The 26,360-nt window shown below is 36.4% G+C and overlaps 1 protein-coding gene across 1 annotated transcript in view; it reads right to left on the reverse strand.

The window, feature by feature from the left end:
- The window catches only part of IL1RAPL1 (interleukin 1 receptor accessory protein like 1), a 653,815-nt gene that overhangs the window by 538,954 nt on the left and 88,501 nt on the right, over window positions 1-26,360 (reverse strand). The window contains exons 3-4 of the mRNA XM_073798899.1: window positions 21,210-21,396; window positions 18,529-18,682 (exon numbers count right to left, since the gene is read on the reverse strand). Coding sequence (XP_073655000.1) covers window positions 18,529-18,682; window positions 21,210-21,396 — 341 coding nt within the window. The remainder of the gene's footprint in view (window positions 1-18,528; window positions 18,683-21,209; window positions 21,397-26,360) is intronic.

The following is a 26,360-nucleotide window of genomic DNA, read 5'->3' on the forward strand; positions in this document are numbered from 1 at the left end:
AACCAGTTTTGTAAAAAAGAAGTGATGCTAAAAAGTTATATATATATATATATATACACACACACATACACACATATAATATTTGCATATAAATATATATACATGTATATATAATCAGATCAAATGCAGAAATGCATACATTCATTATTTATACCACTTCTAGACATTGGACTTCACTTGTTAATAGACTGCATAGAAATAAGATATTTTGAGATGTCTTCACACATATAAAAAATTACTTAGTGAACAATGAATATTAATCAATGATTTGTATTGATGATAATCAGTGTCCTTTGAAAGACCTGGTTAAGATTATAAATATTAACACTCCATTAATTAATAACAAAGAAAGGTAAAGATTCACATATCAGACCAAATCATGACAGAGGACACTTCCATTTGTACATTTCTCTATAGCATGCTTTAACATGCACAAGCTAATTTACTCCTCACCATAGTACTGCGAGTGGGTATTTACAGTCTCAACATTAAGACAACACCTAATGAAGTCAGGGGATGTGGGCAAGGTCTTCTAGCCCAGGCATGAAAGAACCACCAATCGAACTATACCCAAGGTTCTGGGTCCTGTGTCTTTCCCTTACACTCTTCAAGACTGAGATCATAGTCACTTTCTAGAGCAGCACTGTCTGAATAGAAATATAATGCAAGTCACATATAAAATTTAAAAATTTTCTAGTAGCTACATTTAAAAAATTGAAAAGAAACAGGTAAAATTAATGTAGCAATATATTTTATTTTACCAAATATCACTTCAATATAAAATATTACAAATGAGATATTTTGCATTATTTTGCTATATAAAGTCTTTGAAACCTGGTCTATATTTTACACTTGAAGCACATTTCAATCCAGTCTAGTCATGCTCACTAGGCACAGGTTGCTAATGTCTCTTGTACTGGACAGCACAGTTGCAGATGTTTGCCCGCTTCTCTAATTAGCTTAACTAATCATTCTATCAAAGAGTATTTATTGGACAGCTCTTCCATTCTCACAATTGAGTTTGTTGGAATGAGTGTAAGACAATCGGAAACAGTAGAGTGCAAATGAAAGAATGGAACTTCATTAGAAATGATGATGATGATTCATACTGAAAATTATAAATTCATGTCCACAATGTACTTTGAGTTTCCTCCTTTGTAAAATGTAGATAATAATGCCCATAAATCATTTTGCACAGTGCCTCCATATAGCTAGCAGTCAAAGGAAAAGTAACTGTTCTCTAACAAGGAGGTAGGTATGAGTTCAGTTAGTGGTCTGCAAGCCTAGAAGCAATACAGTTCTAACACCTGGGCAAGGTTGACTGGTGACAGGAATAATGAACCATTCTAAGAGGCAAGCAGTCCATGGGATTGCACTGGTAGGACTATCATAATGAACACATTCTAAGCACTGAAAAATCCAAAGCTATCAAAAGCAACAAGAAATTCAAGGCTAGGTCTTGCTGATGAACTGTATCAGGCAACACAGTAACACCAAAATCAAGGCCAGAAAATTCAATCGAATCAAAAGGCACATAGGTCTGGGGTAAGGAGTACTGCTGACCAAGCACTCTTCTTAAGATGTACGCTCTCACACAGCACCAAAAATGGCAGCATTCATTTAGGTTTTTAAAATATCACTCATCATCTTAAGCAGAGCTAATTTATAGCCTGTATCTATGGACTCTAGTACCTGACATTCTTAGGGGTGTAATATAGGGATTTTTTTTAACGCTGTCTTGTCCCAGGCCCACTTGAGGTCCTGGATGGAGGTCAGTCAATTCCCCTTCTCAGTCGATTAATGTACCTCAACTACTTCCCTTATTTGGCTCTCACCCTGGAAGGCAGGCACCGAGCACTAGGGACAGCTCCTATGTCCCTGAGTCCGTGAAAGTATTCAAATTAGCCAATCGGCAGGGATCCCTCAAAATCCAGCTAATCCCACTCCACTTGTCATACATCAGCTACTCCCTACAGCTGGAGCTTGCTGTTACCCCATCCCTGGGTACAACCCCCTGTGTGCCCCTGCCTGGCAGCCTTCTTTCAGTTGGATCTGTAAGTAACAGAGTTCTGCCTTTCTTTTTATCTCAACTCAGTGTGTTGTGTCTCGCCACCAAAAGAATGTTTAAATCTTATAAAACAAGGGTCCTAGTCTACTTTGTCCTCAGACACTTTTTTGTGGCCAGTCATGTTCTTTTTCTTCCTGAAACCCTCAGTGGGGTTTCATCCATGGGAATATTATGCAGTATGTGTTGAGGTTCTATTCCTCTAGACATTTTGCTTTACACTGCTCTTGGATACTACCAGCCTGGTACCATTTTTATGTAAATTTTTGACTTAAGGGCTTTCAGGCCAGACAAGTGGTGTAAATTCAAATGCCCAAACACACAGGCTATGGATTAATAGCCTTGTTTTAAATAAATGAAGAGCTAATGCCAGGACAGGCAAACTGCCTTGTCTTCTTGTGTCAGCGGTCATATTTGTTTTCCTTTTCCTTTTCATGGCAGCCCATTCAGAATCCTTGGTTTATATGGGAACTTCAGTTCCAACTGCCTACCCTTTGAGGGTCCAAGTCCTAGTCTCATCTCGCCATGTAACTAATAAAACCAAAGCACTTGGTTGCTGATAATTACAATCCCAACACTCATCTGCTCCCGACCACCCCCGCACCCCCGACCCCATGGTGGCCTCGGAGTCAGGTTCTTCCCGTTGCGGAGCACAGGCTCCAGACACGCAGGCTCAGCGGCCATGGCTCACGGGCCTAGCCGCTCCGCAGCATGTGGGATCTTCCCGGACTGGGGCACAAACCCGTGTCCCCTGCATGGGCAGGCGGACCCTCAACCACTGCGCCACCAGGGAAGCCCTCAGGTTCTTTTAACTGCTCTAGTTAAAAGTTCCTTCTTTCCTTTTGACCCCTGAGATGCTGTGTGTGTGTGTGTGTGTGTGTGTGTGTGTGTGTGGATGTGTGTGATATTTTTTAAAAAAATTTTATTGGGGTATAGTTGATTTAAAATGTTGTGTTAGTTTCAGGTGTACAGCAAAATGAATCTGTTATACATATACATATATCCACTCTTTTTTCTTTTTAGATTCTTTTCCCATATAGGCCCCTGAGATTTTTAAAAAACTCTCTTGCAAGCTCATCTAATCATTTAAAAGGCCTATCTATTCTATTTTATCCAGCATTTCCAGGTGTTTCAAAGCAGCGAAGGGGGGTACCTATTCAACCACATTTTCAGAAATGGGTATCTGTTACTTTTTAAGTTCAAAGCATCATATGAAGTGGATAATGAAAAAATGAATATTTTTAAGTTCAATTTACAAAATCTAGAAGGAAATCAGGTACCTTTTAGCAAGTACTTGAAAAGTTTTGTAAAGGGTGAGTAAATTGAGGTTCTGTGGATTGGATGAGTCATTATAAATAAGAACTTAGAACAGATCCTGGGCACAGAACAAATAGTACTAACAACTTTCATTACTAATACTTATTATTATTGCTTATATTGATGGAAATCATCTAAATGAATAATGCCTTGTTGCCACTATGGCTAGAAATGGCACATCCCAACCTTGCTATTGATATAGTCTAAAATGTATACATTTTTGCTTAAGATAAAAACATCGTACTTTTAATTCAAAGTTATCACATCTTGACATTAATGACATTAATCAAACACTGCTTGATTAATACATTTTGGATAACTCACTCAATATACTGAAAGATTAAACAATAATTTAAGGTAATTTGTGTCAGGAGAGTTATCATTAGAAATTACTCAAAAGAGAGATCTTTTGCTCTAGGTACTGAACTCCAAATAAAGATTAGACAGCCAAAATGATTAAACTCAGTTTCACTATATTGATCAGCTTTAATCTCTTTGATTTCAAGAGTTTCAATTAATATAAATGATCTTTCAGTTACAAAATATGACAGACCTTTATTTATAAAATAGCTAAGACTGTAATATGCTCCATTTTATCAAAAATAATATACGTGATGGTTGTTCTTGGCATTAATTCTTGCACACTACTAAACACACAAGGTAAAGTCTAAAAAGATATGCGCCTATTATCAATTTCATCAAATCTTTTTAAGTTACAGTCAGCAAAGCACACTAGAGTCTATGAAATATTTTAACAAAAACAGTTTTTTAAAGGGGGAGATAAAAGATACCAGTTTTTAAAGAAATGGAAAAAACATTAAAAGTAATCACGTCACCCCCAGGCTAGACCACAGAGACACCATCTAATTATATCAGTGGCAGAAGAATTAAAGGTCTCATAGTAAAATGTGTTTCAGTTGAACTTAAAATATGAATCTTTCATAGTGATCAGCAGAGCTAATATGAAAAGTATGATGCCCTGCTATTAATTATCTAGTGTAGTAAATCATAAACTGAAGTTCAGGAAATTAAGTTTTATTCCTAAATTTGTCACAATGATGTTCTGTAACCTTGATAAAGCCACTTAACCTTTCTTTGCCTCAGCTTCCTCCTCCATAAAAACAGGAGGAAGATGTACCTTTTGAGAACATAAATTCAGCCTATTGCTGATTGGAAAGTAGTTTAAGTATATTGCTACATTAACTCTGTTAAAAATGTTATACCAAGTATAAAAAATGCTACACTCTTGTAGCAATAACCTCACTCTTTTTGTTTTTTTCAAGTCAGTTTTCCTTTCCTCACTTCATCCCTATTCTTGCTGACTCTTACATTGTGTTGGAAAAATTTTTTCCTGATATAACATTTTCACAATCCATTTTCTTACCATTACTTTACTCATGATCTAGCCCTAGAAATTAAATGGCTTTCAACTTGTCTGACTCATTCAAAATTTTATGATGGAAATATGGTTGTTATTTTGTTTTGAATCTTTCTTTTAAAATTAAAGAAAAATGTTTTCATCAGAAGGAAAAATAAGTATTAACAGATAAAAGTGAATAATATATAATTTAATACCTCTGGAAAAATTTATATAGTGTGCATTTTTTTCTTAGACCTAAACAAATCTGGAAAAATTTATATAGTGTGCATTTTTTTCTTAGACCTAAACAAATCCAAAAGCATGTACCATAAACCAATAATGTCTGTATTTTTTGTCTAAATAGGTCACACTGTATGAAGAGCCAAGGTCATCTAATTCATTTTGGAATTACTTGGTCTCTTATGGACCACCTCTTGACATGTTTTCCCTATAGCTGCACTCCCACAAATAATCTGGCAGAGGGTTAGGGCTAAAGATACAGCTTGGGTGTGAGTTAGAGTTTAGTATAAGGAACCCTAGGATATGGCAATGTATAGCAATACAAACTTGATATATATATCAATAGATAAAGTACAGAAAATTGTCATATGACCCACAACATAATTTTATGAATATCAAACCACATTTTATAATCTCCAAGAAATCACAATGTTTAGAAGCAGTGAACATCTGTTGTTTATATTCCCTAGAATATTTTTCACTTTCTCTTGGCACCTCAAACTTCCTTTGGATTACTACTCCCCTCCTTCTCTCAGTCCATGTGGTTCGGGTAGGCCCATGACCCAAAGCAGCCTAAACAATATCTACTAAATTTGAAAATACACATACTGTGAATAAACAAATCCACTCCTAGGTAAAATCCTCCATAAATTCCTACTTATATGTACAATGAAAAACGTGTGCTTGTGTGTGTGTGCTTGCAAGGTGGTTAATGGCAATATTATGTACATTAGCAAAAAAATCAAAACAATCCCAATTGTCTGTAAACAAACTGTGAGATATTCACAGAATAGAATACTATAGTATAAAAGTAATAAATAAACTGCAGCTAAATGGAATAACATAATGAATTTTTAAAACAAACTGGAGTTGAAAAAACCAGACACAATAGAATACAGTGTGTGGGTCCAAATTTATACGTTTCAAAAACAGGCAAAATGTTAGCTATATTGCTTAGGTATGCACTATCCACTAGTGTAACTTTTAAAAAAAGACAAGAAAACAACATAAAAGTCATGAGGGCATTAACATAATCAATAGCAGGGAAGAAGGAGTTTATATTCAGAAGGGTATGTGGAGAACTTCTGTGATGCCTGTAATGTTCTTATTTACTTATTTACTTATTTGCTTCTCATTGCGGTGGCTTCTCTTGTTGCGGAGCATGGGCTCTAGGCATGCGAGCTTCAGTAGTTGTGGTGCGTGGGCTCAGTAGTTGTGGCACACGGGCTTAACTGCTCTGCGGCATATGGGAACTTCCTGGACCAGGGATCGAACCCGTATCCCCTGCACTGGCAGGCGGATTCTTAACCACTGTGCCATGAGGGAAGTCCTGCCTGTAATGTTCCATTTCTTCACCTAGGTGGGTTCATTTGATAATACACTAAGTAGCTGCATATTTATATTTTATGTACTTTATTATATTTGACTATTAAATGAAAAGAAGCAAGTGAAGAAATATGGGCTGGGTTATGGATTTCTTAGTAGCATAAAAATACTGTACCTAAAGAGAGGTACATTAATGGAAAAAAAAAAAGAAAAGAGGAGTATAATAGAATGCTACACAGCTTTATTTAGGACTCTTTTGCATAGAACACTTTAAACAATGATTTCAATCAAAACAGCAATATCTTCTGGGTCAAAATTTATTGACACTTGTCCAGAAAGAGAAGCTAATATAGTAGAATACACAATCAAGAATTGAAAAGAATTTGATAAACTGGAAGACGTTAAAAATGAGCATGAAGCAATCTTAATAGGAAAACTCAGTCCTATGTTTATACCTAAAAGTTCAACCGTAGGTAGGCACTTGAGTTAACAATTGATATATGGGAGATGAAGTTATTTGACTTAAAGTTCACTACAAAGCAACAATACAATGTAGGAAATAAAAGGGTTGATGTAATACTCAGTAGTGTTAGCAAAAGTGGAGTATGGGATATGGGATCTGGATCAAGGGAGTTATTCCTCCACTATTTTTTATACTTTTGGGGTGACAAGGTATCATTCTGCTCAATTGTAAACACAATTTAAGAGCAATTGATTTAAAGAGGAATATGTCCATGATACCGAATTAATTCATTCAAGAATATACATCTGTTTAGTGACTACTATGGGTCAGACATGCTAGATTCTCACTGGGTTTGAGAACCCCAAGACAGAAATGACACTGCTGCTTTTGGTTTCAGCTTCCCCAAGTAAGTAGCTTAGAAGTCATCACTCCCATTTCTACAACAAGAAGCGGAAAAAACTGAAAACCAAAAGCTTTTCTTAGACCTCTAAGAGAACTGATGCTTCAAGGCAAACCACCACTCCAAAATTTGGAAACACAGGTGAATCCAGAGTCAGAGCTGAGATTTGCTTATCTGAACAAGACACTGGAGCCAGAAACTCTGTCAGCAACCATCATAACCAAACCCAGATATGACACAGATATTGACATTATTGGACAGGGAATTTAAAATAATTATATTTAATATCTTAAGTGCTCTAATGGAAAGAAAGATAACATGCAAAAACAGATGGATAATTTAAGCACAGAAATGGAAATTCTTAGCAGGAATCAAAAGGAAAAGCTAGGAATTAAAACACTGTAGCAGAAATGAAGGCTGTCTGTGATGGGCTCATCAGCGTACTGGACACAGCCAAGGAAAGACTTAGTTAAAAAAGGTCAATAGAAACTAGGTCAATAGGTCAATAGATATTTCATAAACCAAAATGCAGAAGAAAAAAAGAATGAAAAAAAATGTAACAGAACATCCAAGCACTATGGGATAATGTCCACAGGCAGGAGAAGGAAGAAAAGGAATAAGAAAGAAAAACTGGACCAAACAAGAAATATTTGAAATAATAATGGCCATGGAATTTCTAAAATTAATGACAGACACCAAATATGAAACCCATGAAGCCCAGAAAACACCAAGCAGGATAAATAACAAAAATCACTACATCTAGATATATTCAAACTTCAGGAAAGAAATCACAGACAAATAGAAAATCTTGAAAAATCACAGGAAAAATGCCATAGCTATAGAGGAACAAAGCTAAGAATCACAGTGAACCTCTTTTCAAAAAACATTCAAGAATGAAGAGAGAGGAGTGGAACATTTAAAGTGGTGAAAAATAAAGGCATTCTAGAACAAACAAAAACAGGGAATTTATCACCACCAGACTTTTACTGCAAGAATTGTTAACATAAGTGATTCAGGCAGAAGGAAATATATATGTCAGAAATGTGAATCAACATAAAGAAGATAAGTGTCAGAGAAGGAGTAAATGAGGGTAAAGTAAAATATTTTATTTACCTTATTAAAAACTGATCTAAAAGATAACTATTTATCTAAAGTAATAATAAGAATTTATTGGATGACTCTGTGCTCCCACTGCAGGGGGCACAGGTTCCATCCCTGGTCGGGGAACTAAGATCCCGCAAACCACTGTGGCACGGCCAAAAATAAATAAATAAATTTTTTAAAGTAAAAAAAGAAATAAAAAGAATTTATTGGACGTTATAACATACAGATAAGTGAAATGAATGACAGCAATGTTATAAGGGATGAGAGGGAAGAACTGAGAATACTTTGTAATAAGGTACCTGCGCTACACACAAAGTAGCATAGTGTTTTACGAAGGTGGGCTGAGATTGGTGTTTAAAAAAAGTATTGAAATATCCACAGCAACCACTAAATTTTTTTTTAAAACAAGTAAAACTGATAATAAGAAAGGAGAGACAAAGTAGAACCATATAAATTGTTCAATTAAAACCAGAGAAAGCAGAAGAGAGAGGGAAAACAAAGAATAAGTTCAATGAACTGAAAACACTGACAAACTTATTAATCCAACAATTTCAATAATCATTTTATTTTTTTTAACTTTTTGTTTTTGGCCACTGACAAATACATTAGTCCAACAATTTCAAAAATCACTTTATTTTTTTTAACTTTTTTTTTTTTTTGGCCACGTCATGTGGCTTGTGGGATTCCCTGACCAGGGATTGAACCTAGGCCCCCAGCAGCGGAAGCGTGGAGTCCTAACCACTGGACTGCCAGGGAATTCCCTCAATAATCACTTTAAATGTAAGTGGTCTAACTACATCAGTTAAAACATAGAGAAAGTCAAAGTGGATGAAAAAAATTAAGATCGAACCATGTTGTCTGCAAGGAACCCATTTTAAAAATAAAGAACCAGATAGGTTAAAAGTGAAGGGATGAAGAAAGATATACCACGCTAACACTAATCAAAAGAAAGCTAGGTATATTAATTTCAGACAATGCTGACTTCAGAACAAGGAAAATATGAATAAAGAGGGATATTACCTAATGACAAAGAGATCAATTCTCCAAGAAGACATAATAACCCTAAACACATGCACACCTAACAACAGAGCATCAAAATTGTGAGGCAAAAACTTAGAGAATTGAAAGGATAAACAGAAACATCCACTACTATTTTTGGAAATTTTAACACTCTACTTTCAGTAATTGAAATATCAAGCAAGCAGAAAATCAGTAAGGATACAGTTGATTTGAAAAACACTGTAAGTAAACTTGATTTAATTGACATTTATAGAATTTACCATCTGACAACAGCAAAATATACATTCCTCTCAAGCTCTCATGGGACATTCACCATGAAAGATCACATTCTGGGTCATAAAACACACTTTAACAATATTTTAAAAATAGAAATCACACAAAGTGTGTGCTCAGATCACTGAAAATAAACTAGAAGTCAATAGGAGAAAAATAGCTGGGAAAATCACCACATGTCTAGAATTAACACATTTCTAAATAACACATGGGTCAAAGAATACTTCACAAGAGAAATTTAAAAATATTTTGAACTATATGAAAATGTAACATAAAACTTGTGGGATGCAGCAAAAGTAGTGTTTAGAAGAAATTTATAGAATTAAGTCTACGTTTCAGGGAAAAAGAAAACTCTAAAACAAAACTCTAAACCTCTGCTCTGTGAAAATCATTGCTAAGGAAAATCAAAAGAAAAGTTATAGTCACATGATGAGCTTCAGATTAGACACGGCCCTAAAGTTGTCTTGTGCTGACCTTAAATTCTTATTTCAGAAGAGAATCTTGGTTTAGGTAATTCATTTTTTAAAAGATCATGTGCAAAAACACTACGTTTTAAAAATAACTCACAGAATGGCCTTAGTTTTTTATGTCCGCTGGTATGTTTGTGAGTTCTGTTCTCTGTACTAGACATCCCAGAATAAAGTGGAGTGAATTCAATAGTTAAAAAAAAAAGAAAGAAAAAAAGAAAAGTTACAGGATGGGAGAAAATATTCGCAAAACATACATCTGATGAGAGGGTTGTATGAAAAGTATACAAAGAATTCTTAAAACTGAGCAATGGAAAAACAAACATCCCATTTAAAAAGGAGGCTATATATTTGAACAGACACAGATCAAAGAAGATATACAAAATGCAAATAGCATATAAAAAGATGTTCAAAATAATTTATAATTAGGGAATTGGCAATTGAAAAACTGAGATACCACTACAAAACTATTGGAATGTTAAAATTCAAACAACAGAATTGGTGGAAGGATAGAGATCACTAAAATTCTTCATTCATTGTTGATGGAAATGCAAAATGGTACAGCTACTTTAGAAGACAGTTTGGCAGCTTCTCACAAAGCTAAATATGATCTTATCATATACTCTAAAAGTTATATTCCTAGGTATTTTTTCAACTAATTTGAAAACTTATATCAACAGAAAGACCTGCACAATCATGTATATAATAGCTTTATGCATAATCTCCAAAAACTGGAAGCACCCAAGATGCACCATTCAAAAGATGAATGGACAAACTATGGTACAGCCACACAGCAGAATATCATTCAGTAATAAAAGGAAATGAGGAGCTATCATGAATGAACCTTAAAGACACTATGCTAAATGAAATAAACCATACACAAAAAGATAAATATTGTATAATTCCACTTATTTGAGGTACCTAGAATGGTCTAATTTATAGATACAGAAATAGAGGGGTGGTTGCCAGGGATTGCTGGGAGAAGGGAATGGGGAGTTACGGTTTAATGGGTACAGAGTTTCGGTTTGGAAAGATGAAAAAGTTCTAGAGGTAGATGGTGGTGAGGTAGATGGTGGTTATCATTGCACACAATGTGAATGCAGTTAATGCCAGTGAAATGTATACCTAAAAATGGCAAAAATGGTAAATTTTTTTAGTTATATTTTACAACAAAAACACAAAAAGCTTCTTTGAGCCCAACATCTAGAAATCTTTTTAACCAGCTGACTTCAGGACTCAGAAACTGGGCTTATATTCTGCTCCAATCGTTAACCTTTGTTCTTCTTGTGTTTCTATAGAAACGTCTCTTAATAAATCCCTGATGGCTTGCACCGTATAGGTTTAACTTTGGGAGCTCATCTGAAAAACTGCCTCCAGATATAAAACAACTCCTTAACTGAACTAACCTATTCTCAGGACTAAGAATGGTTCATTGTGATATGAAGCCATCTACCAACTCAGATTCTAGACTATAAAACTTATTGGGGAAGTTTCAAAGGTGGGAATAAAGGGTAGCAGAATGTGCCACCCAAAAATATGCCTCTTTGATATAAAGATAATTTTGAGCTGGTTATTTTGAGAAACTGCAGACACAGGAGAAGCTCTAAAAATAAACTAAGAGTTACCCTTTTGTAAGGGGAATTTACACTTATAAAAAAATCTTCATTTATGTAAGGGTGTCTCCCTCTCTGTACCAGGAAGAGAAAAATGACTAAATCTCCAGAAACTCTTACCAATGGAGAAGGCATTTAGATTTAGATTTAGACTTACCCTTGCTTACTGTGCTTTTCCTGGTAACCCCCCATAACTGGCCTTTCTCCCCGTCCCCCAACCAAAAAACCTTTCTTTTGTCTTTAGCTGAAGATGATATTTAAGGGAGTGGCTTTGGCCATCTTGGTGAGGTACTAAGTTTCCCTGGGTATCTTCAAGGTACACGTGACATATACATGTTAATAAACTTCTGTTTGTTTTTCTCTTGTTAATTTGTCTTTTATTACAGGGGGTCTTAGCCAAGAACTCTGAAGGGTAGACAGAAAATTATTTTTCCTCCCCTACAAACCTTAATATATGCAAAATTTTGAAGACATTATTTAGGAGGATGGAAGATCTCCGGAGGGAATGCAGAATGTGATAAAACAACCTAACTATCAATATATTACAACCTCACTGAAGGGGATGGGAGGAAAAGGTGCTGACCTAAGTAACTTTGGAAATGGGTGGAGTCTGTAAGACTAAAGTCAAAAGAAACTGTATATAAGCAATATACTCTAGTCTATAAAGTTGTTTCTCATAGGGGTACAGGTCAACAACTTTGATCCCATTGCACACCTATTTGGAAATAAACAATTAAGGGGGCTTCCCTGGTGGTGCAGTGGTTGAGAATCTGCCTGCTAATGCAGGGGACACGGGTTCGAGCCCTGGTCTAGGAGGATCCCACATGCCGTGGAGCAACTAGGCCCGTGAGCCACAACTACTGAACCTGCACGTCTGGAGCGTGTGCTCCGCAACAAGAGAGGCCGCGATAGTGAGAGGCCCGCGCACTGCGATGAAGAGTGGCCCCCGCTTGCCACAACTAGAGAAAGCCCTCACACAGAAACAAAGACCCAACACAGCAAAAATAAATACATAAATTAACAAAAAAAAAACAATTAAGGAAATAGATGGCAGATGGTGGTAACCAGGTTTCTCACTATTGGACAGAAGGTTACACATAAGCCAAAGGAAGAGGCCAGAATGATCCCTATGGTAATGGATTAGAGCTAGAGACATAAGTATGAACTCATGTTTAGTTCAATATAGATATGAATGGTTACATACAGAAATATTTCTAGATATGTGTATATACCTGGGTTAGTATACTCATATTTCCTTGCTCTGTCAACTGACAGGTCTTAGAAGCAACTATACTTGATTAGCAAGGAGTACTCCCAATGCCCAGATCTTAGTTTCTAGCACCATTCTCCAACAAAAGGAAAAGGGGCTCTTCGGAAGAAATAGCTGACTGCAGGGCTAGGGCAGGAAATACATAAGATGATCCTGGAGCACCTTGTAGGGTCTGAAAATAAATAAATACTCAAACACACACACACACACACACACACACACACAAACTAAAAACGCTCCAAAGGGCCAAAGTTGGAACAATCTGAACAACAAAATAAATAAGGTGATGGTGGATACAAACCAAAGTATAAAAGAAATATTCATGAGTCCATACCATACTGATATAGACAATGATTGAATAAGTAGATAAATGTAGGAAAATAGATATATGTCCCATGTAGAAGAATTCCAAATAATTTAAGCATATACTCTGACTTCAAAGAGGTAGGGGCATGACTCCTCACTCCTTAAGTGTGGACTACAGATAATGACTTCCTTCCAAAGAGCAGAGTAGGGAAAGCTGTAAAAAAGAGTAAGTTTACAGTGGCAAAATCTGACCAAGAAGTGACTAATACTACCAAGTGATGAATGTCAACATCAACAGTGACGCCATGTTGATAGTACGATATGTTGTGATTTTTACCTCTATGGTCTTCCAGGAATATATAACTCAAGTCTAATCATAAGAAAAACATCAAACAAATCACAGTTGAAGGACATTCTACAAAATAAGCACTTGTTAAAATTGTCAAGATTATCAAAAACAAAGGAAGTCAGTAACAGTAACAGCTAAAAGGAGCCTAAGGAAACAAAACAATTCAGTGTTATGTGCTATCCTAAATGGGATCCTGGAACAGAAAAAGGACATTAGGTAAAAATTAAGGAAATCTGAATAAAATATGGACTTTAGTTAATAATAATATAGCAACATTAGTTAATTGTAACAAGTGTACCATACTAATGTTAGATGTTAATAATAGGGGAAACTGGGTGTGGGGAATACGGGATCTCTCCCTATTATCCTTTTTATTTTTTCTGTAAATGTAAAACTATTCTAAACTAAAATGTTTATAAAAAAAGAGACATTGCCCTTAACTCTGAAAAATTCATGTTCTTGTGAAAAACCAGGAGTGGCAACAAATAGTTATAATGCAGTGTGGTAGAGGTAAACATTTTAGCTGTGCCTCGAAGAAAGAGTAAGAGTCAGCTCTGTGACAACGTGGAAGAAGAAACATTCCAGAGGCAGCACACAAGGAGTAAGGATTAAGAGGGAGGATATTTGGAGAAAAACAGTAAAACAGTGTGGCTGAGGCGTACAGAAGAGGGTAGAGGCTACAAACGATGCTGAAACATCTTATGTTTATTTTTTTTAAATGTTTAAAGTATACCAAAAGTGTCAAGCACATTTATTGTTTCTTTCACTGTGGCTTCCCTGGTGGTGCAGTTATTAAGAATCTGCCTGTCAATGCAGGGGACATGGGTTTGAGCCCTGGTCCAGGAAGATCCCACATGCCACAGAGCAACTAAGCCCGTGTGCTACAACTACTGAGCCTGTGCTCTAGAGCCTGCGAGCCACAACTACTGAACATATGTGCCACAACTACGGAAGCCCACGTGCCTCGAGCCCGTGCTCCGCAACAAGAGAAGCCACCACAATGAGAAGCCCACGCACGACAAAGAAGAGTAGCCCCCGCTTGCCACAACTAGAGAAAGCCCGTGCACAGCAATGAAGACCCAATGCAGACAAAAGGTATCACCTCATGCTGGTCAGAATGGCCATTTTCAAAAAATCTAGAAACAATAAATACTGGAAAGGGTGTGGTGAAAACAGAACCCTCCTGCACTGTTGCTGGGAATGTAAATTGACACAACCACTATGGAAAACAGTATGGGGATTCCTTAAAAAACTAAAAATAGAACTACCATATGACCCAGCAATCCCACTACTGGGCATATACTCTGAGAAAACCATAATTCAAAAAGAGACATGTACCCCAATGTTCACTGCAGCACTATTTACAATAGCCAGGACATGGAAACAACCTAAGTGTCCATCAACAGATGAATGGATAAAGAAGATGTGGCACATATATACAATGGAATATTACTCAGCCATAAAAAGAAATGAAATTGAGTTATTTGTAGTGAGGTGGATGGACATAGAGTCTGACATACAGAGTGAAGTAAGTCAGAAAGAGAAAAACAAATACCGTATGCTAACACATATATATGGAATCTAAAAAAAAAATGGTACTGATGAACCTAGTTGCAGGGCAGGAATAAAGATGTAGACATAGAGAATGGACTTGAGGACACGAGGTGGGAAGGGGAAGCTGGGGCAAAGTGAGAGTAGCATCGACATATATACACTACCGAATATAAAACAGTTGGCTGGTGGGAAGCAGCAGCATAGCACAGGGTAATCAGCTCAGTGCTTTGTGATGACCTAGAGAGGTAGGATAGGGAGAATGGGAGGGAGGCTCAAGAGGGAGGGAATATGGGGACATATGTATGCATATGGCTGATTCACTTTGTTGTACAACAGAAACTAACACACTATTGTGAAGCAATTATACTCCAATAAAGATCTATTAAAAAATGTTTAAAGTATACCAAAAGTGTCAAGCAGGTTTATTGTTTCTTTCACTGTGATCTGTCTTCCTGAACCACTACTTCAGTTAGTAGACACATACACTTTTTTTTTTTGCGGTATGTGGGCCTCTCACTGTTGTGGCCTCTCCCGTTGCGGAGCACAGGCTCCGGACGTGCAGGCTCAGCGGCCATGGCTCACGGACCCAGCCACTCCGCGGCATGTGGGATCTTCCCGGACTGGGGCACGAACCCACGTCCCCTGCATCGGCAGGCGGACTCTCAACCACTGTGCCACCAGGGAAGCCCGACACGTATACTTTTAATAAACCAAAGATCTCCCATAAAAGCTTACAATATGGCCTGTAAGATGCCACTTTATTTATCCAGAAATTTTCTTTTCTCTTCATGTATTGGACTCTCTTTTGTTTTATTTTAAAGAAACATTGTAACACACTTCAAAATATATATTATCAGCTAAGGCAGATCCACTAAAACTAAATGATATCATGCTTTGCATAAGATTTACATTAAGTATAACATGACCATGATATGCAGAAAAACAAGATACAAAGCAGGGATCAATTATTGCTCAGAGAAAATGCCCACCTTCGTTGCTTTACTGAGAGTTTAACTTGGGTTCTAAGAATTGCTCTTTGGCCATAGCCAAAGTAAATGAGCTATAGTGTAACACTATTTAAAGCAATGTTATGCATAAATATATCTTGTCAACAGACTTCTTGTTAAAACCTAAAATGCATTTTAATACATATTATTTTTAACTATGGGATATGCAGCTCTATGATTCAACCAAAATTTCATATATAATGAAATTTTGCTTTATACTTTATTTCCCCAAATCAATGTCACAGGTAGAGCTATTTAAATTAGAGGTATTCATAATATTCAACTGAATGTAAACTTTTATTAACTTCCTTTTGGACATCAAGAAATAATTATTCCTCCTTTTTGCATAAAGAAAAGGAGATATTGTTTGGAGAAAATGAATGTACAAAAATATAATAGCCCTGGGTAGCATTTACGAGAAAACAATTCTATTACTGATTGTACAAAATAGCCTCACTTACATGATTTTACCATTTGGGACCCAGTTTCCAGTCTCTAGGAGACTGTTTTCCAATCACCTCTTCTAGACAGTGTTTTAGTAACCTAGCGTTTCTAGAAAGGGGAAAGATGTGCTTACCAAGAATTAGCTCTACACTCCAAAGAATAAAGACTAGAAGTTCATTCTATTTTCTTTACAGAATAGGTATTTTTTCATTATTTTCAGTATGTTTTAATTCCTTTGTCTCAGTACCTACTCCTTGAAAAGCTACTTCAGTATAGATTAAGAGCAAAAAAGAAATAATAAAATATTCAACATTTATTGTAAAGAAAACCCAAGTACAGATAGTTATGTTTTTCACTGTTCCATTAAACAGGGAGGTAAAGTGATAAAAGTGTTAATTTTCTATACGAAGACCTATTATACACAACAAAGCTGAAAACAAAACTAGTGCAAATCATACATGTGTACATCATAGGTACGTAATACATGATTAAATGTGTGTTTACTATTCAAGTGTACCATGTATTGCTATTGTCAGTTATTTACTGGGTCTAATATCTATCAAAGGCATTACCAAAGAGCATCTTACTTATTTAACTAAATTTCCTTTCAAGCTGAATAATTACTATCCATCAAATGAATTTCATGAAATCAGATTTTGTTTTTAAGTCAAACTATATCATATCATAATTTCAAGACTTCAAGGTGATTATTGTAAGATGAAGGTGACTACCACAAAACAATTTTCATATACGGGAAAACTATTTTAAGTGAATCAATGAACAAATGGAAATCTCTTTAAAGTATCTGATATCCTTTTCTTACTTTTATATATATGTTTCATAAAAATGATTGTACAGGGACTTCCCTGGTGGTCCAGAGGTTAAGACTGCACACTTCCACTGCAGGGGATGCGGGTTCGATCCCTGGTCAGGGAATTAAGATCCCGCTTGCCATGCAGTAGGACAAAAATTAAAAAAAAAAAAAGAAAAAAAGATTGTACAAAGAATGTCACCAAGAAGAATCTCTCTTAATAAGATGAGAATAATGCCTTCAACTGCCTAAAGTATTGGTCTTGATCCCCCCCTTTTTTGTGTTGGAACCACTTTGAGAGAAGTATTCAATAACATAAAACAGGGAACGAATACAATATTTAACATGACATCATTTAACATGACAAAACGATGCATATTTGGATATAATTCTATGTTTTGCAAGTTGATTTCATATGTATTAGCTTGCCTCATTCAATTCTTGCAAAAATGCTATGAAATAAACAAGGCAAACTTTACCATCACCATTTTATACACGAGGAAAGTGATATTTTGAAGGTTGTGGTGATTAAAATATAGTCATGTGACTAGTGAGCTGTAGATTCGTGATTTCAGACAGTGTTCTGAACCTTGTTCTCATGCCCTTCTACCTTAGCAACCAGGTATGGGAATGAGTCCATGCAATGCATCTCACATAATTATTCAATTATTGTATCTGAAATTTTGTTATATTCAAGTTCATGAGAACACGTATATCAGGTTCATAGAGTGATAAATGAAAAGAAAAGTAATTCTTCTAATTTGGAGCAAGACAGGAAGACAGAGGTAGATTTCATATATTCCATTTCAACATTCTAGGAAGTGTTTCCAAAAATTATACCGCTACAAAATATAAGCATAATTTTCTGAAACTGTAAACTCATTATTTCAAGAACTTTCAAAAGCTAACATTTCTATAATCCCCTAAGCCTATTTTCTTTAACCTTTCATATGCATTTCAGGGCAACATGATTTGAAAGCAAGGAGGAATAAATTTCACTTATAGGAATCCACTTAGCATTTGGTTAAGCACTTCCTTCATTGCAAAGATTTGAAAAAAAATCAATATGCAGCACAAAAAATGAAACTTAAAATGTTAGTTTCATTACTTGCAAATGAAATATTGAAGACTGTGCTTACCTGTAACAGTTAGTTCAGTAGTTCTTCTCACAACAAAGCCTCCATATTTTAATTCACACGTATAATTTCCAATGTCGTCTTCTCTGACTTCTCTTATAAGCAGGGTATCTCTTTTGAATACAATACTTGGCCTCCATGTTTGTGTCCTACATTCCTACGTGAAGAAGACAAAATTTTTATAGTACATATAGTAACTTAAAGTATTTAAAATAACTAAACTAAAAGCTTCTAAAGTTAGATTTTAAAAGAGCTAGAGTTGTGAATTAATGCTACAGATTTTCAAAACTTCTCCACATCTCTGGGAAATCAGGCACCTCAATTTGAAAAAAGCACTTTTAGCAAGAGTCACTTTATTAACGTCTAACTTTAGTGTCTCTAAATCATATATGTATTGATTATTAGATATAAGAAAATGACATTTATTAAGATTACTCCAGACATCATTTTTAGAAGCAAATAGTCTGCATTTGATGATTATGAAATTAACTACTTTGATACTGATAATATAAAATATAAAATGAATTTTTTAGTGGAAAGCAGAAAAACTAATTCTATAGAGAAAAATGCTTTAGTTCAGTATTTTAAATCTTTTAAGGCTGCATTTAGAAATAATTCAATCTTTTCATAGCATATATATTCTACAGTCCCTGGAAGAAAGGGCCATTATTTATATGCAAGGTCTTTATAGTCTCACAGTCTACCAAATTATGGTCTCTGCTTTAAGCTTTGGATTATAATGATGTTGGCTCAGGAGATTTCTGTTTTTGCCAAACAGAAGTCCATTTTCTCTAGCCATATTCGAAATCAGTGGAATGAGGATAAAATAACTTTAAACCTTTTAACACTAGTCAGAGGTAATATTATTTTGTTAAAAATTTATTGCCAGATCAAATTTATGCAGACCATTATTTTGATTATGTGTCTCAATGCCTGTGTATAATTGGAGGACAATTATCTGGTTATTTCAGTCCAAAATATACACTTAATATCCTCATATTAGTTGCATAAACTGTCATAGTTGCATAAATTATACACTAAATGTATGCAATACATATTACCTTGACTATGGAAAAATAATCTGAATTGTTACAAAACTTCTAAATTCCACATATACTGCATCTCCACCCATCACTTCACTAATGATGGTCTTTATAGCGTAAGGTCACAATGACTGGGGAGATGGTGGAAGCATGACTAAAGGACCAATATGAGGCCAGCCATTTAAAAAACTGAGTGTGTGACTCTGTGTGTGTGTGTGTGTGTGTGTGTGTGGCCTCTAATGTTTCAGCAAATTTTGAGATACTATTTGCAAAAAGTGAGGAAAAGTGCATGACTCTTAAGATCAACTTATTGGCAAACAACAAGGAAATTGCATATTTAGAAGCTGAATGTACACATATGAGTATTAGAAAAATATCTGTACTTGAAGATCTTGTGTCAAACGCCCCTAATACCTCTCCCCTTTGAGGAAATCATCAGGGCTTGCTTAGAATCCTCCTGTGGAGGCAAACTACAGAAAATCAGGGTGAGAAATATATAATTAAAAAACTTTAAAAGTAAATAAAGCTCACATGTACAGGAACAGAAATAGTGGGGCTAATATTTAAGGGCTATTTAATACTGTCTAATACAGAAATCCGAGGGAAAAGTAGAAAAATATTTCAACAGTTCCCTTGATGTTCTGAATACTCCATTGCTTACTGTCAAGAATCAAAAGAAAGTCATTCAAAGAAGGGCATTACTAATTTTGGAAAAATCCTTTAAAAATTGTTAAAGATGTACTTCCTGTTTCATTTCTAACAAGTTTTGAATTCGTTATCAGTCCTGAGGGCTCATATTCTGTATACTGACATTTGTGAATCTAGTTACTAAAAGATCCAGCTTCCTAAATTCCTATTTCCAGTTAGTTGGACAAAGCAAAAGTTTACACTAGGTATCTTTAAATCATGGAAAACATATTCCAGACAAATGTTCATAACATCTATATTGTATTTTCTTGGGTATGTTCAATAACAAAAGCATCTTTTAGATATAAATAAGTTGAAGAACATGTTCAAATCTTGAAATTCAGTCAAAGTCAATGATGTGACAGGAAGAACAGCGTCTGATTATTCTGCTTAAGCCTGAAGTTGCTTCTGGTTTTTGAAAAGAAGTTAATCTAACACTATTTTTATAATCGTATACATTTTCATCGGATTTTTAAAAACATGTATGCTTTTATACAAAAGGGATTAGGATATGCACAAAGATACTTCTATTAAACAGAATATTTCAATAAAACTAGTACACCATTTTATCACAGAAGCAAGTCAATCCTTTTTCTCCTTGTTTGGGGACATTTTGGACTGCTTATATGAAGAGTTTGAAATGAATGCTTAATGCATTTTAGTTCCTGAAATTATCAACACAGATTATAATAGACTTGATAGGATTATCAGCATAAACTAGATATAAACATTAACATAGTAGCTTATTACAATGTACTAAAAATACAAATATTGACTTGGATTATCAAAGCCCCTGGTTTAAAAACTTATAATGACCAGCACAACTTGCTGCAGTGTCTTAGGAAGGCAGAACTGAACTATATAACACCCATTTAAATGTTTTTATCCAACTTGCCCTAGAATAAGGTACACATTAATCTATTTATAAGTGATAAAATCATTCATAGTCCATACCTTATACCATAGGATTTCAGGTTCTCTGGATGGTAGTAAAAAATCTTCTATGTCACGGCACGAAATTTCCTTGCTTTTGCTAAGTTCAGCTTTATCAAAGTACTTCATCTTGGAATTGTAGCACAGTCCAGTGTCATTTTCACCCACTGTCAGTGAGATGGATACTTTCATACAGTAAGTGGAGTTTCTGTAATGAAGCAGAATAAATATGGTGGCCTGGTGTGAACAAAAAGCAACTGTTGTCAAGGCAGTGTATTTACTTCACTCAAAAAGGGAGAGAGGAAGAGAGGGATAAAAACTCTACTGATAATTAATGTATGGTATCATGGCTTATTCCACAGGGCTCTATCTTGTCAGCCAGCTAAACAATGCTTGGTTCTGTTAAACCATTTGTATATTTTTCATATGCTAGAAAAAAATTTTATATTATATAAAAGTTTGGTTTGAAAAACTGTTTAATAGACATTTTTATTTAGATTTTATCTAGGAAAATAAAATAAAGGAAGATTTAGGTCAAGAAACAAGTCAAGCCTGGTCATAATATGCTAAAATTGGTAAATTCATACTCAGCCGTAAAAAAGAATGAAATAATGCCATTTGCAGCGACACGGATGGACCTAGAGATTGTCATACTGAGTGAAGTGAGTCACACAGAGAAAGACAAATATCATATGATATCACATATGCAGAATCTAAAAAAAAAATGGCACAAATGAACTTATTTACAAAACATAAATAGAGAAAGTCTGGTCGCAGTCAGCTGTGTCTGCGCCGGACCTGAGCTGGGATCTAATACAAAAGAAGCCATCTATGGACTATTGGAGAGAGCTGTGCCTCACCAAAATATAAAGAAACAGAAGGCTGGAGAGTCTCCACTGCTAGTTTAATGACCCAAGAAAGCAGAATTTTGAGCTGGAAGTTTTCCTAATAGGAACCACCCTTGGGGAGACCCTTAAGATGGCGAAGGAGTAAGAGGCAGAGATCACCTTCCTCCCCACAAATACATCAGAATTACATCTACATGTAGAACAACTCCTAAAGAACAACTACTGAACGCTGGAAGCAAACCTCAGACCTCCCAAAAGGCAAGAAACTCCCCACGTACCTGGGTAGGGCAAAAGAAAAAAGAGACAAAAGAATAGGGATGGGACCTGCACCAGTGGGAGGGAGCCGTGAAGGAGGAAACGTTTCCACACACTAAAAGCCCCTTCGCAGGCAGACACTGTGGGTGGTGGAGGGGAGAAGCTTCGGAGCCACGGAGGAGAGCGCAGCCACAGGGGTGCGGAGGGCAAAGCGGAGAGATTCCCGCACAGAGGATCAGTGCCGACCAGCACTCACCAGCCCGAGGGGTTTGTCTGCTCACCCGCGGGAGCGGGCGGGGGCTGGGAGCTGAGGCTCGGGCTTCGGAGGGTCGGATCCCAGGGAGAGGACTGGGGTTGGCTGCGTGCACACAGCCTGAAGGGGTTAGTGTGCCACAGCTAGCCGGGACAGAGTCCGGCAAAAAGTCTGGAGCTGCTGAAGACACAAGAGACTTTTTCTTCCCTCTTTGTTTCCTGGTGCGCGAGGAGAGGGGATTCAGATTCAGAGCGCCACTTAAAGGAGCTCCAGAGACAGGCGCGAGCCTTGGCTATCAGCGAGGATCCCAGAGACGGGCATGAGACGCTAAGGCTGCTGCTGCTGCCACCAAGAAGCCTCTGTGCAACCACAGCTCACTCTCCACACCTCCCATCCCGGGAGCCTGTGCAGCCCGCTGCTGCCAGAGTCCCACCTAAGGCTGTTGCAAAGTCACTCATGCTGGCCTCTGCCGCCACAGGCTCGCCCTGCATTCTGTACCTGCACCTCGTGCTCCACCCCCAGCCTGAGTGAGCCAGAGCTCCCTAATCAGCTGCTCCTAGGACGGGAACACACGCCCTCAGGCGACCTACACGCAGAGGCGGGGCTAAATCCAAAACTGAACCACAGAAACTGTGCGAACAAAGAAGAGAAAGGGAAATCTCTCCCAGCAGCCTCAGGAGCAGCGGATTAAATCTCCACAATCAACTTGATGTACCCTGCATCTGTGGAATACCTGAATAGACAACGAATCATCCCAAATTGAGGCAGTGGACTTTGGGAGCAACTGTAGACTTGGGGTTTGCTTTCTGCATCTAATTTGTTTCTGGGTTTATGTTTATCTTCGTTTAGTATTTAGAGTTTATTATCATTGGTAGATTTGTTTATTGATTTGGCTGCTCTCTTCCTTTATTTTTATATATAGATATATATACTTACTTCCTTTTTCTCTTTTTGTGAGTGCATATGTGTATGCTTCTTTGTGTGATTTTGTCTGTATAGCTTTGCTTTTACCATTTGTCCTAGGGTTCTGTCTGTCCATACTTTTTTTCTTTTTTTAATTACTTTTTAATTTTTTTATTTTAAATATATATTTTTTAATTTTTTATTTTAATAACTTTATTTTATTTTACTTTTTTCTTTCGTTCCTTTTTTTCTCCCTTTTCTTCTGAGCCATGTGCCTGACAGGGTCTTGGTGCTCCAGCTGGGTGTCAGGCCTGTGCCTCTGAGGTGGGAGAGTTGAGTTCAGGACATTGGTCCACCAGAGACGTCCTGGCTCCACATAATATCAAACAGCAAAAGCTCTCCCAGAGATCTCCATCTCAACACTAAGAACCAGCTCCACTGAACGAAGAGCAAGCTACAGTGTTGGACGTCCTATGCCAAACAACTAGCAAGACAGGAACACAACCCCACCCATTAGCACAGATGCTGCCTAAAATCATAATAAGGTCACAGACACCCCAAAAAACACCACCAGACGCAATCCTACCCACCAGAAAGACAAGATCCAGCCTCATCCTCCAAAACACAGTCACTACTCCTCTTTACCAGGAAGCCTACACAACCCACTGAACCAACCTTAGGCACTGGGGGCAGACATCAAAAAAAAACGTGAACTACGAACCTGCAGCCTGTGAAAAGGAGACCCCAAACACAGTAAGTAAAACAAAATGAGAAGACAGAGAAACCCACAGCAGATGAAGGAGCAAGGTAAAAACCGACCAGACTAAACAAATGAAGAGGAAATAGGCAGTCTACCCAAAAAAGAATTCAGAGTAATGACAGTAAATATTACCAAACTCTCGGAAATAGAATGGAGAAAATACAAGAAATGTTTAACAAGGACCTACAAGAACTAAAGACCAAACAATGATGAACAAGACAATAAATGAAATTTAAAATTCTGTAAAGGGACTGAATAGGACAGTAACTGAGGCAAAAGAATGGGTAAGTGACCTGGAAGATAAAATAGTGGAAATAACTACTGCAGAGCAGAATGTAGAAATAAGAATGAAAAGAATCGAGGACAGTCTCAGAGACTTCTGGGACAAAATTAAATATACCAACATTTCAATTATAGGGGTCCCAGAAGAAGAAGAGAAAAAGAAAGGGACTGAGAAAATATTTGAAGAGATTATAATTGAAAACTTCCCTAATATGGTAAAGGAAATAGTCAATCAAGCCCACTGGGAAGCACAGAGAGTCCCGTACAGGATAAATCCAAAGAGAAACATGCCAAGACACATATTAATCACACTATCAAAAATTAAATACAAAGAAAAAGTATTAAAAGCAGCAAGGGAAAAGCAACAAATAACATATAAGGGAATCCCCATAAAGTTAACAGCTGATCTTTCAGCAGAAACTCTGCAAGCCAGAAAAGAGTGTCAGGACATGTTTAAGTGATGAAAGGGAAAAACCTACAAACAAGATTACTCTACCCAGCAAAGATCTCATTCAGATTCAATGAAAAAATTAAAACCTTTACAGACAAGCAAAAGCTAAGAGAATTCAGCACCACCCAAACAGCTTTACAACAAATGCTAAAGGAACTTCTCTAGGCAGGAAACACAAGAGAAGGAAAAGACCTACAATAACAAACCCAAAACAATTAAGAAAATGGTAATAGGAACATACATATCAATAATAACTTAAATGTAAATGGATTAAATGCTTCAACCAAAAGACAGAGACTGGCTGAATGGATACAAAAACAAGACCCATATATATGCTGTCTACAAGAGACCCACTTCAGACCTAGGGACACATACAGACTGAAAGTGAGGGGATCGAAAAAGATATTCCATGCAAATGGAAATTAAAAGAAAGCTGGGGTAGCAATTCTCATATCAGACAAAATAGACTTTAAAACAAAGACTATTAGAAGAGACAAAGAAGGACACTACATAATGATGGATGGATCAATCCAAGAAGAAGATACAACAATTGTAAATATTTATGCACCCAACATAGGAGCACTTCAATACATAAGGCAAATACTAACACCCATAAAAGGGGAAATTGACACTAACACAATCACAGTAGGGGACTTGAACAGCCCACTTTCACCAACGGACTGATCATCCAAAATGAAAATAAATAAGGAAACACAAGCTTTAAATAATACATTAAACAAGATGGACTTAATTGATATGTATAGAATATTCCATCCAAAAACAACAGAATACACTTTCTTCTCAAGTGCTCATGGAAAATTCTCCAGGATCGATCATATCTTGGGTCACAAATCAAGCCTTGGTAAATTTAAGAAAACTGATATGGTATCAAGTGTCTTTTCCGACCACAACGCTATGAGACTAGATATCAATTACAGGAAAAAACCTGTAAGAAATACAAACACATGGAGGCTAAACAACACACTACTAAATAACCAAGAGATCACTGAAGAAATCAAAAATACCTAGAAACAAATGACAATGAAAATACAATGACCCAAAACTTGTGGGATACAGCAAAAGCAGTTCTAAGAGGGAAGTTTATAGCAATACAATCCTACCTCAAGGAACAAGAAACATCTCAAATAAACAACCTAATCTTACACCTAAAGCAATTAGAGAAAGAAGAACAAAAAACCCCAAAGCTAGCAGGAGGAAAGAAATCATAAAGATCAGATCAGAAATAAATGAAAAAGAAATGAAGGAAACAGTAGCAAAGATCAATAAAACTAAAAGCTGGTTCTTTGAGAAGATAAACAAAATTGATAAACCATTAGCCAGGCTCATCAACAAAAAAAGAGAGAAGACTCAAATCAATAGAAGTAGAAAAGAAAAAGGAGAAGAAACAACTGACACTGTA

The sequence above is a fragment of the Tursiops truncatus genome, chromosome X (assembly GCF_011762595.2).
Source record: "Tursiops truncatus isolate mTurTru1 chromosome X, mTurTru1.mat.Y, whole genome shotgun sequence".
In the NCBI taxonomy this organism is placed as follows: Eukaryota; Metazoa; Chordata; class Mammalia; order Artiodactyla; family Delphinidae; genus Tursiops; species Tursiops truncatus.